This window comes from Cryptomeria japonica, chromosome 5 (genome assembly GCF_030272615.1).
Source record: "Cryptomeria japonica chromosome 5, Sugi_1.0, whole genome shotgun sequence".
Classification (NCBI taxonomy): domain Eukaryota; kingdom Viridiplantae; phylum Streptophyta; class Pinopsida; order Cupressales; family Cupressaceae; genus Cryptomeria; species Cryptomeria japonica.
In genome coordinates, this window is record NC_081409.1 from 669,573,642 (window position 1) to 669,594,008 (window position 20,367).

The 20,367-nt window shown below is 35.2% G+C and overlaps 1 protein-coding gene across 1 annotated transcript; it reads left to right on the plus strand.

Annotated features, from left to right (window-relative positions):
• The first annotated feature begins 4,242 nt into the window (after window positions 1–4,242).
• Window positions 4,243–9,117, plus strand: LOC131039544 (disease resistance protein Roq1). Its single transcript, XM_059221590.1, has 5 exons — window positions 4,243–5,015; window positions 5,187–6,291; window positions 6,803–7,147; window positions 7,239–8,444; window positions 8,536–9,117. The coding sequence occupies exons 1-5, from the start codon at window positions 4,333–4,335 to the stop codon at window positions 9,010–9,012; spliced, it is 3,816 nt and encodes a 1,271-aa protein (XP_059077573.1). The 5' UTR covers window positions 4,243–4,332; the 3' UTR covers window positions 9,013–9,117.
• The last annotated feature ends 11,250 nt before the right edge of the window (window positions 9,118–20,367 follow it).

Genomic DNA, 20,367 nt, shown 5'->3' on the forward strand with positions numbered 1-20,367 from the left:
TATATTATCATATTTCTTAACCTCTTTTTCAAGAGGTTTTATTCTTGGTCCTCATTAGACCCAAATATTAGGTAGTCTAGAGGGAGATATGCCTCACAATCCTCAATTATGTTCTCCCTTTCTTAATAATTCTCACGACCATCTGGTTCTAAGGTAACTAAATTAGAATATTTTCTTAACATATCTTCCATGGTTTTGTTTCTTGCAAATTTGATATTTTTTATTTAATCTAATCTAGAACCAATTCTTGAGAATTATTTTTATGCATTATTTTGGGTTCAACAATAGGTGATGGATGGATTGGTTGGTGGAGGTGGTTTCTTTGGTGTGAAAGGAACTCTTTTACCCTTAGAATTGATTGCTTTCTACTTTTGTATCTTATGACTACCAAATTTGCATTTATATCATGAATATGGATATCAAAAATTCTTCTTTTCTTATATGTTAAATGCAAATTATTCTCACTATCCTTGGCATGAAATTCATGTGTTTTATGCTTGGGTTATCAAATCCAAGTCCAACCTACAATAATCTCTTGTTCTTACTTCATGATCATCAACACAACTTTCCTAGTGATCTTCAATATTTGGTACATACCTGAAATGAAATCCTTTCAGCTTGCTAAAGGGATCAATTCAATCAAATTTACTTCTCTCTATCTACAAATATTTTAAAGAAAACTCAATAATTTAACTTCTACACTCTTTTTCGCCTTCATCTCCAAGCATGAATGAGCACCAACTTTTATTGGCAGTTGAAAACATGGTTAATGTTTATTGATAAACAACTTATGAGCACTATATACCTATCTACAAATCTTTAGACAAGCAACCAATCACATGGATATTGAGGCAGCTTATTCAAAGCCATAGTGCACCCTGATACTTTGATGTAAGTGAAAGTTTTGAATTGAATAAAATAAAGTTCCCAAACATTTGAATTTTTTCTATAACCTTTGGTGACAACCTCTTAGAAAAATCTCCTTCCAAATTTCTACTTACAACAAACACAAAGAAATCACTAATTGTATAATTGGTTTTTTTCTCATCTCCAATGTCAACCAAGGATCGTGGTTATAAATATAGTAGAGAAAGAAAAGTGAACCACTATGAAAGTTTGTTAAACCTCCATGGATTCACAATCCTCTTCTCTACTCAAAGAAAACTATTGAAGTCCTCGGACCTCTAAGTCTAGCCACTAGGATTAGCACAAAGCACAACTTAGTTGTCAAGTACTAAAAGATAAAAATGTTGACCATGGGACCTAAAAGCATAAATCATAGAGATCCTTTGGTGACCTCTGCAAGCTCTCTTCTAAGGATGGGCATGCGGGTCATGGATGATAGCACGACACACTGACATCCTATACAGATAGAGTACAAAGGTCATACCAAAAAAATATAGAAGTGATAAATTTTCAAGTTTTAATATTTTAATATTACAAAAAGTACATAATGATGATAAACAATATGAACAATACTAACAAAGACAAAGAGGAGGTTAAAAGAGAATCTCACATAAACCTAGAAAATGAAGCTTCTAGCTAGCACAACTCCTCTTCATTAGACCTACACACAAAACACATGAAGACAAGATGTTGTGGCTATGATTAAGAGGCTTACCACAGTCAAATCCTCGCTTTGGTGTTTCTACCTCCATTAATAGACAAGTTAAAATAAATGATAAAACATGTACAATGAAAGAACAAGATAATTGATATGCTAATAGAGATACGATAATGCAAAATGTAGCAAACAAAAGGGAAGAAGTTCCCCTTCAACACAAAGAAAGTGAAAGCCTATTGGAGTGAAGACGAGCACAAAACCCTTAAACACAAGAAACTCCAACAATAGTGGATGCAATGAATGAACATGATGGTGATGGATAGGTAATGCAAGAAAACAATGGCATTGGAGTACAAGATTTTTAGAGAATGATCAAGAAGAAATCCCAAAATATGTAGAATGCTAAAGAAAGTGTTTATATTGTGTGAAGAAGACCAAATCTAGAGCTTCAAAATGCAAGATAAAAGATCCAAAATGGATTCCTAACATCGGTGCATTTATAAGGAGGCATTACACTACTGGGAATAGTAGGAGTGACACTCCAACAACCACCTTTGTACTACATATTCACGGTATGAAAGCATGTTGTGCGGACGTCTTTGTAGCACCCATACCTCCCCAACTAAAATATTCAACATAGTCAAGAAATAGACAAAAAAAGATGACAAGGCAAGACACACATACAAACATGATGCAAGATAATAACTATCTTGCATTCAAGATAAATTGGAGGTGCTATGTGACTTATATTTAGGACCTATGTTCAATATTAGAATGATGCATACTAATGTATTAATCAACAAGTTATATTTTTCATCTTCAATAAAATGCTTGAATGCGCATACTATTGCTATCAATTATAGTTCATATTTCTTCTTCTATACATCTATTATATATTTTCAAGTAGAATCAATAAGATACTAAGTAGGAAATTTACCATAAATATTATTAATTTTATATAATTGATAATACTAATAATCTTGTTAGGTCTCCTTACAAGAAAATACAATTTTGATGGAGGAGAAGAATATGTACTATTAGTTTCAAAATTTCCCATGACAAAAGAAGAATGATAATTGATTGTATACTAGAAGATTGATGTAGATGTAAAATGGTAGATAAATTGGCATGTGGCAGGTTAGTAGATGTAAGGATGACATGACTAACATGGGTAGTGATAAGTTTGGTAATCAACAATGAGATAGGAATGGAAATACAATACATAATGTAAGACATAAGCATCTCAAAACAAGTAAAGTTATCTAATGAAGGCCAAAATGAGGAGGGAATCTAGAGAAGGGATAATCACTATATGATGGAATTTACTAGTAGTAGTGGTACTATGAGGATGAGTTGTGGTGGAAGAGAATCTAGTAGATAATGGATTGGTGGTAGAAGTGCTAAAGGGGAAAGAGGCAGGAATCATAATATATGAAGTAATCTTAGCATTGATTTCTTGCAATTTCTTTAATCCACATGGTTTGTTAATGAGAACATTATGAATCACTTCAAATAGTTTATAGAATTTATACCGGTAGCCAAAATAGCAAGGTCTTGGCAAAATTTTGGTTCACCACATCAACCTTATAGTCATATTCTTAGTAGTGTTCTACTTTGTTTCAAAAACCAAATGTATTTAAAAATACCTTAAGAGGATTGTTAGATCTCTAAGGGATCCATCTCCTAGATCAACATAAAGAAAAGAGAAATTTTATGGTTGTCCAAGGGTCAAAGAGATTAAGTGATATGTAAGAGGTTAAGAATAAATATCCAAGTTTTAATTTCTTTTAGATAATTCCAATTGAAGTGTTCCCAGGACGCCCCTTCCTTAAATATGGATAATATTTAAATGATGTTTATTGGTGTGAGGATGTGTCAATTGAATGCAATTAAATGCCTTTAATACAAGGACATAGTAATAGATTGGACAATTGTGTGTTTTTTCATCTCACAATGACTTGTGAAATGGATGAGAGTCAACCAAGTTTGAATTGAATATTTGGAATTTCAAGGGTTAGATTTGTGGACATAGAATCAATGTAAGACAATTGAGTAGTAATGTTTGTTTAGGAGATGAATGTCTAATCATGATGGGTTTAATAACTATGAATAATATGAGAGATGTAAAGAATAAAAATAAGATGATTGGACTATGAAAATGTGTAAGCATAAGTAATTTTGAAAATTGATCTCTTGCTTTATATAGACGACATAATTATGTCATTTGCCAATATTTAATTACATTCAAACATTTCTCAATTCAAATTTAAATAAAAATTGACATAAATATTTAAATTTTACCATTAAACTTTATTCAATAAATTTAAAAACAATATATAAAACAAAATAAAATAAAGATTTATAATCATTAACTAATTGTAACTGACCTAAACTTTGTAATAGAATACGCAACTGGAACAAGATTCCTTTCTTAAACCACGTGCTTTCCTTAGCGTGAGTTTCCTTCCTCATCACGCTAAGGAAACAAAAGAATGGTCAAAAAGTTTTCGAAGAAAGCTAAAAAGTACGAAATGTGAAACGAAACGGGACAACTTTGTGGAAAAAAAGCTGAAAATTCTGATGCTTGTCATTTATAAAAATAAAAAATAAAAGATTGCAAATTCTGGTGGGCTTCAGCGCTCCTGCTGCACTCCACCAAAAAGAAGGTTATATCCTGGGGTGCTTCTTCATTAAATGGATTATTTTCTGGTCAATCTTAATTAGATTAGAGTCGGTGATGCTTCTCCATTCTTTTCACGCGGTTTCCTATGCGAACACGCAATCTACGCGTTTGGTCACTTCTGTGTAGTACTCCTGTCTGCTCCCTCTCCTCTCATATATTTTATATATACCCTGCACTTCACCTCCTCATCACGTCAACAAGAAGCCTTTTTTCATTACTCTCTCTGTTATTCTTTCTTTGTGTTCGGTACTCTTGTCCAATTGAAATGGCATCCACTTCTCAGTCAAGGGTTGAAGAATCTGCAACATCTGCTTCTACTTCTGGTAGATCTTACGATGTATTTATTAATCATCGTGGTCCTGATGTCAAACATACACTAGCTACTACAATCTATAAAATGCTTACTAGTGGCATGGGGTTGAGCGTTTTTCTGGATTCAGAAGTATTTGAATTGGGGGATAACTTGCCTACATGTCTAGAAGCAGCAATGAAGACTGCTTCGCTTCATATTGCTATATTTTCAGAGAACTATGCACAATCCCGGTGGTGTTTGGATGAGCTGTCATTTATGTGCAAAACAGGCACTAAGATTGTTCCCATTTTCTACCATGTGAAGCCTGAAGATGTCCGATATGCAAAAGGAGTGTATGCGGCTGCATTTGAACGGCACAAAGAGAACGGTAGATACACCTCCAAAAAGCTTCAGGAGTGGAAGGATGCGCTCTCCAGTGTTTCAAATAATATCGGTCACATTGTCAATAACAAGGAGTAAGAAGCAGTTACTCCACCCAACGCACTTATCTATTTTCGATAAATGCATTCTGTTTTTATGTTTCTCCTCTTAATTTTTAGGCCATAGATTTCTTTTTATAGAAATAATGTCCACGGTTGGAGTTTGATTTTAATTCTATTTCATTTGTTGTTGTTGTATCTGTTTAGAGACGAGAACATGCTGCTGAAGAATATTACTTATTGTGCTATGAAAGAAACTGGAAAGCTACCATTCATGGTTGCAAAACATCCTGTGGGTTTAGATGAAATTGTAGAAGATTTTGAAAAGATTACAAAAATCCAATCTGATAGAAGTGATCAGATTGTGCCAATTGTTGGAATATGGGGCATGGGTGGTGCTGGAAAGACCACTCTTGCTAAAGAGTTATATAATAGAAGATATCCACTTATGAAGAAGGCTAGTCTTATATTAGATATTAGAGATGCTGCTAAGAATAATTTGCTGTGTGAGAAGCAGAAAAAGCTTTTGGAGGATCTCGGTTGCAAAAATGTATCGGTTGACAGTATAGAAAAGGGGAAGGCAATTCTCACAAGCAATTTGAAATCTTTTCAGGCATTAATTGTTCTAGATGATGTTGATCATGTAGACCAATTGGATGCTTTATTGCCTAGACAAGGATCAGAAAGTTTGATTGGATCAGATAGTTTGATTATTGTCACTACAAGGGATCTTGAAGTACTTAGGCGTTGGAACATCTCTTCGCGCTATCAAATGAAACCACTTGGAACAGTTCATGCCAAGCAACTTTTTTGTTGGCATGCTTTCATTCAAGAATCTCCACTAAATGGATTTGAGGAGTTTGAGAAGCTTGTTGAAAATTTTTTAGAGGTTTGTAATGGGTTGCCATTGTCACTTAAAGTCCTTGGAGGGCAGCTTTATGGAAACTTAAGCAAAGAATCTTGGGAGAGTCAATTAGACAAGTTCTCTAGGGTTTTACATAACGATATCAAGGATAAATTGAAAATAAGTTATGATGCTTTAGATTATGAAGAGAAAGAGGCATTTTTGGATGCAGCATGCTTCTTTATTGGAAAAAAATGTGACTTGGTAATTGAATTATGGAATGGTTCAGAGTGGAGTGGTTTGTACAATTTGGAGAGGCTGAGAAATAAGTGTCTTATTGAAATAGATGATCAAAATTCCATCAGAATGCATGATCATTTAAGAGATTTGGGAAGGGAGATTGCAAATGAACAATCACCCTACCGTCTTTGGTATCCCCAGCAAAAAATTAAAGTTTGCAATGAACAGGTAAAATTTACAATTTTTTATTATCTCACTCATCAATGGAAAAGCTGTTTGTATGGATGAAAAAAATTAAAATTTATTATTGATTTTATGTCTTATTTGAATTGAGAAAGGAATAGGGATGAGAGGAATATTGTCCACCTTAGCTCAGTATTGAAACATTATCTGGTTTAAATAAAGTTTATGATGAAGAACATTTGAGATTAACATTTTTCTATTGACTTACTAATCAATGGCAAATAAATTTTCTATGGAAATTCTATTATTTTCATATTTTATTTAACTTCATGTTTTATTTGGATTCATAATGGAGAAGGCATAGGAGGAATAATGGCCATCTTAGCTTGAGTATTGAATAACTGTCTCTGGTTTACAGTTTATAATAAAGTACAGGTAGCATTAACATTGTTTTATTTGTCTCAGTCATTAATGACAAATAAATTCTGTTTGTTTGTGTTTGCCTGGTTGCTCCAAAAATTCATTTTTTCTCACTGTTGTTTAATTTAATGTTCAGAATGGGATAGGCATTCGAGGAATAGTCGTCACCTCTGCTGCGTGCTTTAGTGATGAGGAGTTTGTTAGTTGCTCGCCGCGCGGCGAACTGATGGTGAACACAACCGGAGGAGTTCAGGCGCTGATGCCTTCTACACTTGGACTGAAATTTATTGTTGCTCGAGATCGTAGTTTAAGTCATGTAATTAGTGAAGCATCAAGGGATTTGGTCTGGCTTCAATGGTATGATATTGAGCAGAGAGATCTTCAGTCACTATTTCCACTCAAAAAATTGACGGTTTTACAACTCCGTGGAAATTCGGATCAATATAAGCCCTTACAGGAGCTTTGGGTGGATGAGTGCGATGTAAGTATCTTCCAGATGTTTTGAATTTAAATTTAAATGTTTTTCAACAATTGTTGAATGTTTAGTTCATCTCCTCGAAAATATGTTGCAGGCTCCTTCACAGTTAAGAGTGTTGACCTTTTCTCATTGCGAAGGATTGCCAGGGCTTCCAAAGTCAATAGGACGTCTCAAGCTATTGAAAAAAATAGTCCTGGAATACGCATGGCATTTGGAAAGTTTACCAGAAGAATTCGGCCTACTACAATCGCTGGAGCACCTTGAAATAAAGTTATCCCCGCACCTGTTGTCACTACCTAACAGCATGGGTAATTTGAGAAACCTGCGGCATCTATGTTTGAAGGAATGCCACCAATTGGAAAGGTTACCAGATTCTTGTAAGGAGTTAACTCTGCTGCAACATCTGGACTTGGACTGTTGTTTTAAAATCACCTTAAAGGAGGACTTAATGGAAAACATGTCAAATCTAGAGTATTTAGATTTCTCAATGTGCGAACAATTGGAAAAGTTGCCTCTTCACATCGCAAATCAGGCGTCCTTGAGAGAGCTCAACTTACGCTCGGTGAGGAACTTAAGGGAGTTGCCTGTGAAGATCGGTCAACTGAGCAAGTTGCGAAAATTGCACGTCGGGAGTCATTCATTGACAAGCTTGCCGGCCTCTCTTGGAGATTTGTCTTGCTTGACTACACTCAAAATTAGTGGCTGCACGGAGCTGCAATGTTTACCAGACTCTGTGGGGCGTCTTAGTCTCTTAGAGAGATTAGAGATACGCTATTCAGGAGTGAAAGCTTTACCAGAATCAATCAGTCAATTGATTGATCTTGAAAGCCTGGAGATAGAAAATTGTGAAGTCAGCGAATTGGATCTTGGAGTGGGGTCTTCGTTGTGCAAGCTCAAGACGATAGATCTGTCATATAATAATCAACTGTCCAAGATCTCCATCTCAGAAGACAGTTGCGCCGGCCTTGAGACTCTCACAATTCAATGCAATATCAATCTAACGGAGATAGAAAACCTACCAAGTTCAGTCAGAAAACTGGTTATAAGTAAATGTCCCAACTTGTCTGCGCTTCCCAGTTTTGCACAACTAACTTCTCTCCGAGAATTTGTACTGAGAGGGTGCAAGCAAGTCAAGCAAATCGAAGGTTTAAATCACTGCAGAGAATTGGAAGTGTTGGAAGCACATACAGGGTGGGAGGTGCCGAGCATACAAGGCATCGAGTGCATGGAAAGATTGAGAACGCTGCAACTCACAGCAATGAGGAAATCTGTTGTTGAAGGTTGCATTCAAAGCCTGCAGGTAATACATGTCTCTAGGAATTTATAATTCTAACTATTTTTGTGCCATTGATGAGATTTAGCTTGAATACTGATTTACAAATTATTTGCAGAAATGGCCTGGAGAAATTGTAGTTTGTCTGCGAGCAGTCCAAAACGCAGCCTCACTTGTGAACTCGTTGGCCATTCCTTCTCTCCGTGTCCTTGACTCCTGCTCTAACGTGCAAATTAGTCGGCGTTGCACGACTAAATTGGTTGTGAAGCAGCCCCCCAAGGGCAATGCCATTATTGTTTGTTTTGTTATGTCGACTCGACATTGGGCAGTGTTTAGAATGTATTCACACACAATAGGAGAGTATGCTGGACCGGCTGCTGAAGCGGATGTTGAGGTGGAGGAGGGGAGGTGGGTATGGATAGGTGTCTTCACACAACGTTCTAAATGGTACGGTGTGAAATGCGTAGAAATAAGCTTGGAGTGGTCATATTGTCCAAGTAAGGAAGGCATAGTGGAGGAAGGGTTCCTTGCGATGGTACAAGAGGAGAAAGTTATGGAGGTTTTTCCCGTCTTAATGGGGCTGAGGAAAATATGATTTTGCTGCACTCTAGTCTAGGTAGAAAGATTCCATTTCATGTAGAAATGAGATACAATTAAAAAATAATATTTTTAATACAATACGTGGCGATTAAAAAGTTAATTTTTTATTGGAATGACTTTTTTTAAGATATGTTTAAGTAAATATAAATATGATTAAGTGTGTTACGTTAATAGATAGATACATGTATATAAGAGTGAATGATGATGAAATGTTTATAATTATTTGATTTTTGATAGATAATAAAAATAATTAAAATTTAATAATAATTGATTAATAATGATGACAAAATGTTTATGTTTTGTTTATTGAACTACATTTATCAAAGAGAGATTTTTAGATATGAATTTGTTTTGTTTTTTAAATTATAGTTATTTAAATAATGTAAGTGTATATTTTGTTCTTTTATTTATCTTTTATCTTCTCGTAAATATAATGTCATAATGTTTATATTGTTTTAGAAATAAATCAGTTTAACTTTTATTTTAATCAATCAACATTTCTTTATTTCCAATAATTTCAATTTTTCTTTTTTTGTAAATATTTAATCTACACAAAACTTGATTGTATGCAAGGATCTATACCCTAGAATGTGTCACACAAATGACCTAGTCCTCGTAGCTCAAATTTATGTTTCCCAGCTTTGAGATATATCTATTTAATAAAAAATAGTCATTACTCATCTTCTTTCACATCAATACCTCAAATTAAGCATCTATGATCTTGTACTTAAGGTTAATCTTAAGTAATTAGTTGATCAAAGAAGAATCTTATTTTACATTGAATTGCAAATAGTCACGATAGAACATGCATCAACAACATATTAACATATGCTACATCACATCATCATCAAATATGCACTTATTTCCTAAGATAATGACAAATGTGCACTTATTTTCTAAACTTATTGTTCATTAGTTAAGAAGGATGACTTTTTATCAAGCAAGATCTAAGTCTCCCCTCTCCAAATAATAATTTCTCCAAGGTTCTTTTTAACACTATTCATCTCAAATAAAGACGCTTCCACGTGCATAAGAAACACAAAGAGCAATTTCATTCCAAGACAAAGTATGCTTGGATCAATCTATGAGATGAACAAATTTGGATGTAGATCAGAAGTCCTAAATATGAATGCAATGGTAAAGCAATGCTAATACAATAAAAAGCTCTCAATCCTAATCATGAACTATAATATACATCATAATGTCTACCATCAACCAAATATAATTTATTAATAGAACTAAATTATTTTAATCATCTCATTACATTTATGATTATCAAATTGAACTCATTATTTAGGTTTGATTGATTTATACTACTTTACGATTAATATTTTTAACCCAAAAAATCTTATATTGTGTTCTATTTGCCTAAATTTACATTCAGGTAAGTGCACCAAGATGGTGAACCAAAAGAGGGGTATATATGGCCACTTTAAAAAACTATATAGCTAAACCTAAACTTGGAGGAGCAATTTAAGAGTCATCCACTCAAAATTTGAAGATACCAAAAGAACAAGAATTGTAGTATCTTGAATCTAGTTTTCAAACTACTAAAGTTTTTCAAAATGCATAAGATTAATAGGGTCAAATATTTCACACACACAAAAGTGTTCCTATTATTTTCAACAAAATATAACATAATGTTTGGTGTGTGCGTCAAAAAATTAATAGTTGCATTTAGTATTTTGAAAAACCCTTTGGCAAAAAGATAGTGAAGAGTGAGTACTCGAAGTTATGTATTTTTTTGTAAATTTTTTGAGTAATTTTTTAATGATTTTTCAAAGTGGATGCACCCCATAAAATCAGGTACATTTTCATGTGTGTCACATAACTTGCACCAAAACAATTGAAAATTTAATTTTTTTAAAAAGTGAATAATTAAGTATAGAACAATAATATATAATTTATTTCAAATTTGGACTAGTTCAAAAGTTATTAAAAATGGTACACATATGTCTTTGAGAAGATTTGTAATGTTGGTAAAATAAATTAAAAATTAATATGCTAATGTTGTTCAAATCTAAAAATATATGTGGTTAGAAATCACAGAAGACATGTGAAATTATGGTGGCAATTTTAAAAATACCCACTTGATAATGTGTAAACTTGATGATGAGGAAGTTGAAAAACTAAATTTGAAGAAGAAAACACATAAAAAGAAGGAAAATGAAGCTCCTAAGCCTCAACCTTGTCATCCATAGCTAACTGTGAGTCTTAATGCATATGTGTAAAAATCGGTTCGCAGATTTAATTTGAAAAATTCAATTGGGATTTTATTTGTTAAATAAATATAAATACGTTTGTGTGTTACATTAATAGATAAATACAAGTATATAAGAGTGAATGATGAAAAAAATTTATGATTATTTGATCTTTGATAAATAATAAAAATAAATTAAATTTTATAATAATTGATTAATAATGATAACAAAATATTTATGTTTTATTTATTGAAATACATTATCAAAGCGAGATTTTTAGATATGAATTTGTTATTAAAAAAAAATATAGTGGGCTGCTGCTTATACAGGCCGATATATATCTATCCTCTTGGGGGTTCCAAAGGAGGAGTCACGTTCGATATATATCTAAAGATCCGATGGGACTCGAACCCAATCCCTCTGCAAAGAGAGGTGTGCCTGATCACCGGATCTAGAAGTAATAGATTTCTTCTATTTAATAAGTCATAGATTTAGGGGGGTGGGGGCCAGCCAATTAGAATTCTTTCTTTCTACCTGCCTTGGGTGGGGTTGGTGGGTGGGGTCCCTCCCTTCCATCCCTTCCTTCCAGCCCAGAATAAGACAACTTTTCTTTTACTTGGCCTGTATTAGCCAATTATAAGTAGGAGATTAATATGTAATTAATTGTTGTCCCTTGTTCCCCGAGGCCAAATACCCCTACTTCCGAAGGAGGGGTATTGGTTAGGCCTCGTAATTCTCCTACCTCTTCGGCCTGACCTGATGGCTGAAGGGAAGGGACCCTCCAAAGAGGGGCCCGAACCTGAAGACGAAGGGCAGGAGCAGTGAATTGATTTCCTTCCGATACGTACTCTGAGGAGGGCTTTCCCCCCATAGCCCACAAAGGCGAAGGGGGACAGAAAGCCCGAACTACAGAGGAAGGAGCGGAAGGAAAAACAATGAACGGAGAGGGGCTTGACTGAAGTACTGAGTGAGGGAAGTATACCCCTAAGGGGATACTTCACTAACGAAGACGAAGTCAAGCGGGGGGCAGGGGGGCCTCGGCCCGGGGTAGGTGTCCCTCGTCCTTGTCTTTCTTTATTAGACAATTCTAATTGTATATTACATATGTAATTCATTGTTGGCCTAGTCGGCCTGCCCCGGCTGAAGGGAAGGGACCCTCCCAAGAGGGGCCCTTACCTGATAGACCGAGGGCAGGAGTAGTTCTTTTTTCCTTACTCTACTGACTCTGAGGAGGGCTTTCTCCCGGAGCCCATAAAGGCGCAGGGGAAGAAAGACCGAACTACAGAGACAGGAGAGGAAGGAAAAACAAAGAACGTAGAGGTCGACCTGCCCCGGCTGAAGGGAAGGGACCCTCCCAAGAGGGGCCCTTACCTGATAGACCGAGGGCAGGAGATACAGGGGTCCCTTCCTTCCAGCCAATAAAAACAACTTGCCCCTCCTTGTCCTCGTCCTTTCCTATTAGGAATTAGAATTCTTGTATTAATATGTCCTTATGAGCCTAGTCGGCCTGACCTGATGGCTTCAGGGAAGGGACCCTCCCAAGAGGGGCCCGAACCTGAAGACGAAGGGCAGGAGCAGTGAATTGATTTCCTGACTAGACTGACTCTAAGGAGGGCTTTCCCCCGTAGCCCCAAAAGGCGAAGGGGGGAGAAAGCCCGAACTACAGAGGCAGGAGAGTCAGGAAAAACAATGAATGGAGAGGTAGGCTTGACTGAAGTACTGAGTTTGTTAAGTATCCCCCAAAGGGGAGACTTAACTAACGAAGACGAAGTCAAGCGGGGGGAGGACCTGCCCTGATGGCTGAAGGGAAGGGACCCGGGGGGGGCCCTTACCTTAAGACGAAGGGCAGGATAGACACTTGTACCAGCAAAGAAAGAAAGAACAACTTGTCGTCCCTCGTCCCTTCCAGCCAGCCAAGAAAAAGAGAACTTGCCCCTCGTCCCTTGTCTCTTATTTGTGTCCCTTGCCCTTTAGTAGGCAATTATAATTAGGATATTTATATGTAATTAATTGTTGTCCCTTGTTCTTGCCTCTCGTCCCTTTGTCCTTTCCAGCCAATAAGAAAGACAACTGGTCCCTCGTCCCTAGTCCCTAGTCCGGGTAGGTGGGGTCCCTCCCCCCCACTTCTTCCCTCCCCCCCACTTCTTCAATTGTTGCCCATTGTTCCCCGAGGCCAAATCCACCGACTTTAGGAGGGGGATTGGTTAGGCCTCGTCATTATCAAACTTTGTTCTTTGTTTAGAGGCCGGACCAAGAACCCTCCTTCCGAAGGAGGGGGATTGGTGAGGCCTCCGCCCCCGAGGCCAAATACCCCGACCTAAGGAGGGGGATTGGTTAGGCCTCGTCCTTCATTGTTGTCTCTTGTTCCCCGAGGCCAAATACCCCGACGAAAGGAGGGGGATTGGTTAGGCCTCGTAATGAACAAATCCGCGTTCAACAAATCCGCATTCAAAAAGGCTGACAAAAACGACCAAAAAAAGGGTGCCCCCTATCCGTAACTAATTTCTGAGCTAGTTAGCTAATAAAAACTCCCTAACAATTGGTCCCATTGTATTAGGGGGGGTGGAAAAGTGGCGGGGCGCTTCCATTTGCTCGTCCTGCCGAGCGCCTTTTCGCCAAATTCCTGGCATTTCGACCCATACTCTTCCTCAGTATTCATGAGTACTATGAAGCATTCTCTTTAGGAAGATGTTACTTATAGATAGCAAATACGCTAACGCAACTAAGCTCACAGACTTCTTCAGCAATAAAGGGTGAGATAGGTCACACTAAATAGGGCAATGCGCTCCAAACTCGGGCAACCCTACTAACCCCGTTGGGTCGGGCAATGGTAGGGCTGCCCCCCTCAGACGGTTTGTAATTGGGGCTAAAGGGTGGAGTGGCCCAGTCTTGTTCAGCGCGGGGGATAGTAGTCTTGTTTATATTGTTTTAGAAATGAATTAATTTTAGCTTTTATTTTAATAAATCACCATTTCCTTGTTTCCAATAATTTTAATTTACACTTTTTGTAAATATTTTATCTGCACTAAACTTGATTATATGCAAGGATCTATACCCTAGAAAGTCTCACACATATGACCTAGTCCTCGTAGTTCAAATTTTTGTTTCCCTAGTTTTGAGATATGTCTTTTTAATAAAAAATAGTCATTACTCATCTTCTTTCATATTAATACCTCAAATTAAGCATCTGTGATATTGTACTTAAGGTTAATCTTAGATAATTAGTTGATCATCGAATAATATTATTTTACATTGAATTGCAAATAGTTATTATAAAACATGCATCAACAACATAAATTAACATATGCTACATCACATCATCATCAAATATGCAATTATTTTTAAAAATTATTATTCATTAGCTAAGAAGGATGACTTGTTATCAAGCAAGATCTAAGTCTCCCCTCTACAAACAATAATTTTTCCAAGGTTCTTTTTAACACTAGTCATCTCAAATAAAGACACTTCCATGTGCATAAGCAACACAAAGAGTGATTCCATTCCAAGACAAAGTATGCTTGGATAAATCTATGACATGAACTTATTTGGATGTAGATCAGAAGTCCTAAATATGAATGCAATGGTAAAACAATGTTAATACAATAGAAAAATCTAGATCCCAATCATGAAGTGTAATTTACATCATAATATCAACCATCTATCAAATAAAATTTATAAATAGAACTAAATTAGTTTAATCCTCTCATTACATTTACTATTATCAAATTGAAGTCATTATTTAGTTTTGATTAATTTATACTATTTTTCCATTAGTATTTTCAAACTAAAAATCCTATTTTGTGTTGTATTTCTCTAAAATTACATTGAGGTAAGTGCTCCAAGATGGTGAACAAAAAGAGAGGTATAAGTGGCCACTTAATTTATTTAGTTTTAGCTAAACCTAAACTTGGAGGAGTAATTTGAGAGTCATCCACTCAAAATTTGAAGATACCAAAAGAAAAAGAAATGTAGTATTTTGAATCTAGTTCCTTAACTACTGAATTTTTTTTTAAAATGCATAAGATTAAGGGGGTCAAATATTTCACAAACACAAAAGTGTTCTTGTCATTTTCAACAAAACAAAACATAGTGTTTGGTGTGTGTGTCATTTTATTTATGTCCAAAATCAAAAGGCTTTTCATTCGTGAAGAAGTCCAAAATTAAAATCCCTAAATAAATGAAGTTTTTGTGTCCCAATAAACAACATTTCAAAATGTTAAGAATGAGAGAAGTGAATCATTTATTCTCTATCTATTGGCATCCTCGAGGGAAAGTATTCTATGGGATAACAAGTGGAATATAGGGATACTTGACTGCATTCCTTGAGCATTAGGTGAAACTTTTCTATCTCTTGTGAGGAGTGTGATAGAGGATTCTCCCTCTATAAGATCATATTTCTTTAGGTACCTCCCTATCAGTAATTGCATCTTATCTACACAATTAAGGTGAATTAGAGAAGAAATCTATGCCAAGTTGAGGATAAGAGAAGTCATGTTATGTGAACCTTAAAATGCAGGTATTACATGTGCATTCAAGCTTTCATACTACCTCCAAGATTTTAAAACAAATATTAGAAGAATAAAGTGAAAAAGGCCTAGAAAAGCCCAGTGCCCTGTGGTCTCCTAGACTATTCATAATATGGATGTGCCTTGAAAACTCAAGTTCTCTAGATTTATTAGGAGTGGACTATGTTTTTGATGGTCTTTGTACTCCATGTGTATTAAAAGTACCCCTGGTTGGCTTGTGAATCTCTTCAAAGGTTTTATATGTGCAACTTCTTTGTTTTATTGTTGAACATTAGAACAAAGGGAGAGGGTGTGGGAAAGGGAGAGAATGGTAAAGGGAGAGGGGCAAGAGAAGTGGACAGGGAAAGGGGGTGAGCAATAAAAAGGAGAGAGAGAGAGAGAGAGAGAGAGAGAGAGAGAGAGAGAGAGAGAGAGAGAGAGAGAGAGAGAGAGAGCTTAATATCTACAAGTATAATACATAGAAGAGAGTTGTGTACAAATAAGTGTACAAGGTGTTAGGGATAGAAATAGAGAGACTTGTAGGTAGACAAAAAGAGTAGACCCGAATGGGAGATTATACAAGGGATCCAAGGAAACAATTTTTTTTTAATATAAAACAGTAATATATAATTTGTTTTAAATTTGGACTAGTTCAAAAGTTATTAAAAATGGTACACATATGTCTTTGAGAAGATTTGTAATGTTGGTAAAAGAAATTAAAAATTAATATGCTAATGTTGTTCAAATCTAAAAATATATATGGCTATAAATCTCATAAGACATGTGAAATTATGGAGGCAATTTTAAAAATACCCAGTTGATAATGTGTAAACTTGATGATGAGGAAGTTGAGAAATTAAATTTGAAGAAGAAAACACATAAAAAGAAGGAAAATGAAGCTCCTAAGCCTCAACCTTGTCATCAATAACTAATTGCAAGTCTTAATGCATATGTGTAAAAATCGGGTCACAGATTTAATTTAAAAAACTCAATTGGGCTTTTATTTGTTAAATAAGTATAAATATGATTGTGTGTTATATTAATAGATAAATACAAGTATATAAGAGTGAATGATGATAAAAAATTTATGATTATTTGATCTTTGATTGATAATAAAAATAAATAAAATTTTATAATAATTGATTAATAATGATGACAAAATGTTTATGTTTTATTTATTGAAATACATTATCAAAGAGAGATTTTTAGATATGAATTTGTTATTTAAAAAAAATATAGTTTTTTAAGGAATGAAAGTGTATGATCTCTTTTATTTTATTTAACTTTTAAATTTTTCCATAAATATAATGTCATAATGTTTATATTGTTTTTTAAATAAATTAATTTTAACTTTTATTTTAATAAATCACCATTTCCTTATTTCCAATAATTTTAATTTATACTTTTTATAAATATTTTATTTGCACAAAACTTGATTATAAGTATAAAAATCAGATATCCGATTTATGAGACAATATATTTCGACTGTGACAGCCCGTGAGTCATTTTTAACCCACAGGCTACGCGATTTTATAAAAATCCGATATCCAATTGTATCCGATATTTGGTTTTTTGGCCAAAAATTGCTAAAAATAGATTGAAAGGTAAGATTTTTATTGTTTTCAATCATTTTCATTCAATTTTTGTATTTTTTTTAATGTTTATTTGATTTTTCATTGAAAATATGGTTTTTTCATGAAAACTAGGTTTTTTTAAATCAAATACAAAATTGTTTAAATTTGTTAACTAAATTCAATTGTTTACATTTAATTAGGTTAAAAATGGGGGATAACAATGAAAACATTGATCAACCACAACTGCAACAACCAAACCCTCCTTTGCCAAACCCCCACCTAATTTAGGATTTGATTGCACAAAATTTGAATGAATTGAGTGGGATTGCAGATGTATATCATAGGATCCCTCATCTAAACCCAATGTTTGATCCTCTCATGTCGATCACAAAGAGTATGGAAACCATGATTGAGGAGCACAATGCCGCCCTTTTGTGGCAAGATTCTATGAGGGAACAATATGCGGATGGCTTGTCGTATAAGCAAATCAAGGATCTTGAGATATCGAAATTCGATATTGCCTCATTGTTTATGAACCCGTAGATCCCCCCCCCCAAAAAATTTCTATTAAATGGTAACAAATGATGGTATTATGAAAAACTTTTGGGATCGTTGGTGGATGGTTTTCGACAAACCACCCAACAACAATCTTGATGTCCCCTTCTACTTTATAAAAAAAATTGTATGCTGAGTTTGTTTTAGGCAAACATGTGAACTACTTTGACATCCAACCTTTCTAGGGTGTGGGTTTAGGTATGCCCCAAAATAGACCTAGGGTAGTTAGAGTAGTCTAGGGCCCATATGTCCCCCCTCCTCCTATTGATCCCCCACCTCCAGTGCAACATCCAAATATCATTCGTGAGGTAGCTTCACAGACCATATCGGCTATTCACTCTTTGAGTAGCCTTTTGGTTTCTCAGGCTGGGTCAGTAGCTCAACCTATTTTTTATGGTAGTTGTGCATCCAGTGTCATTGACATGTCATCCTCGGCTCCACACATATGCGTGCCCTATAGTTGTGTCATGTGTCGACACATATGCTTGGGTCCAATTGGACAACTTGTTGATCCTCCCGCGGACAGTGCAGATTATGAGGTGCACTATTAGGCCCAATATGGAAAGCTAATGTACTGAGAGGGGAGGGGTGAATCAGTACTTCAAAACCTTTCTTCAGCAATAATTGTACTGTTATGCATAAACCAAATAGTGCAGTAACATAATATAATGCTAAAACAAATAGATAACAATCATACATGATTCACTCCATAACACATATATTTTGGTTACGCAAAAACTCTTGGTTAGAGAGAAAAATTGCGGTGGGGATGGCACCCACAACTTCACTACTGCATAATAAAGGTTGCTTGGTTAGAGCTACATGTTTAGCTATTTCTGATAGCTTACCCTATTAGGAGTATCAAGATCTGTTAGATCTACCTTGCTAAAGGATTTTACAACACTGAATCTAAATGTTGCACCTGGTTAGAGGCTTTACAATTTATAGACTTGATTAGATTCTTTTACCCTATTAAAGGTTTCTCTTACAACTTCAAAATATTATAATAAAATCATTACAAATATCTGCAACTTTACATCTAGAATGTTATAGTAGATTCTATGTGCTCAGAATAAGATTACCTTGCTTATAGCATACCTCGGTACCCCATATAGTAACTCAGAAAACCCTTATGTTTACTCTGTTCTTTGATTGTTCTCTGAAATCCTTTTGGGTGATCTTTGTGTCTTTGTAATAGTCATAACACTTAGTGCTTTCACATGTCTTGCTTCATATATTTCTATATCTTCCTTTTTGTCATGCTACATGTATATTTGTGATCTTAATCCATGTTGTATAAATAGAACTCTTATGTCGGTGATCCATTCATTGCTTCGATCTTACAAACATGTTTTATCAAATGAATAACCATGCAAAATATTTCATTAGTTAGATGACCTCAAAATCATACACAATCTTTAAGTGCAATTTCCAATGTGATAACGGTTCTATGTTCCTTGATCTTGTTACATGTTTTCATATGTATGTCCAGGTTCAATGAATCTGGTAACACATTTCACTTAGTGTGTCATCTATGTTGCTCGGTAGACATGGAATGATACTCGGTAGACAACTCGGTGCATACTGGGCTCTGTGACTACTTTCTTCTATAACCGACTGGACTGTGCATACCGACTGAATATTTCGGTAGAGATAACCAACTAGAGTATATAGAATAACTTTGAACATAAACCTAATGGCAACTTGATAAGTAGTAACAATCTCCCCTTTTGACATTAGTTGAGATGTTTGACAAAAACTACTTTCAAAGTTATAACTCAATAATCTATATACTTGCAAAATTTGACTATGCTGACAGTATATACATTAGTCAATAAAATAATATATCTAGATATACTCCCCTTATCGATATACTATACAAAACTCTGATTTTGCATGCTCGGTGATCAATGATCAATGTGTTGCACTTGTTCTTTGCTTACAGTTTTGTTCACTACTCGGTTCACTGCTCTTGGGTACTCTGCTTACTTTGCTCGGTATACTCCCCCTGTATACTACACTCCTTTTGTTTGATACTATACTTTGATGCTTTGAATACTATATCACTCCCCCTTTTTGACAAACATCAAAATTTAGTTGCCATTCGGTGGTGGCAACTGGTCAAAAATGGATTTGTACTTTGTCCATGCTTTGGTGAGAGCGACAAAGAGGGCATCCTTTACACTATCCATTAAAGAATTCTACGCTTGAATATTAGCCAATAATGATATTAAGCCATCTAAAGTGCTTCCCTCTTGTGTAGTAGATAAGTATGTGGCTCGGTTGATTTGTTCTTGGATGGATGAAAGATGAGGAAGAAATAATGTCTGAAGTGTCATTATGTCCATCCTAATCTTGTGTTCTTCATTTCTTAGGTCCAATTGTTGAGCCATGAGTTGTTGTAACTTTGTATAGAAATTATGAATAGAATTGGGCTCGGTGGTCAACTTATTTGAAAGATCGGTGATCTCTTTCTCAATTGCTTCTGTTTTATTTTTGATGTCTTTAATGAATA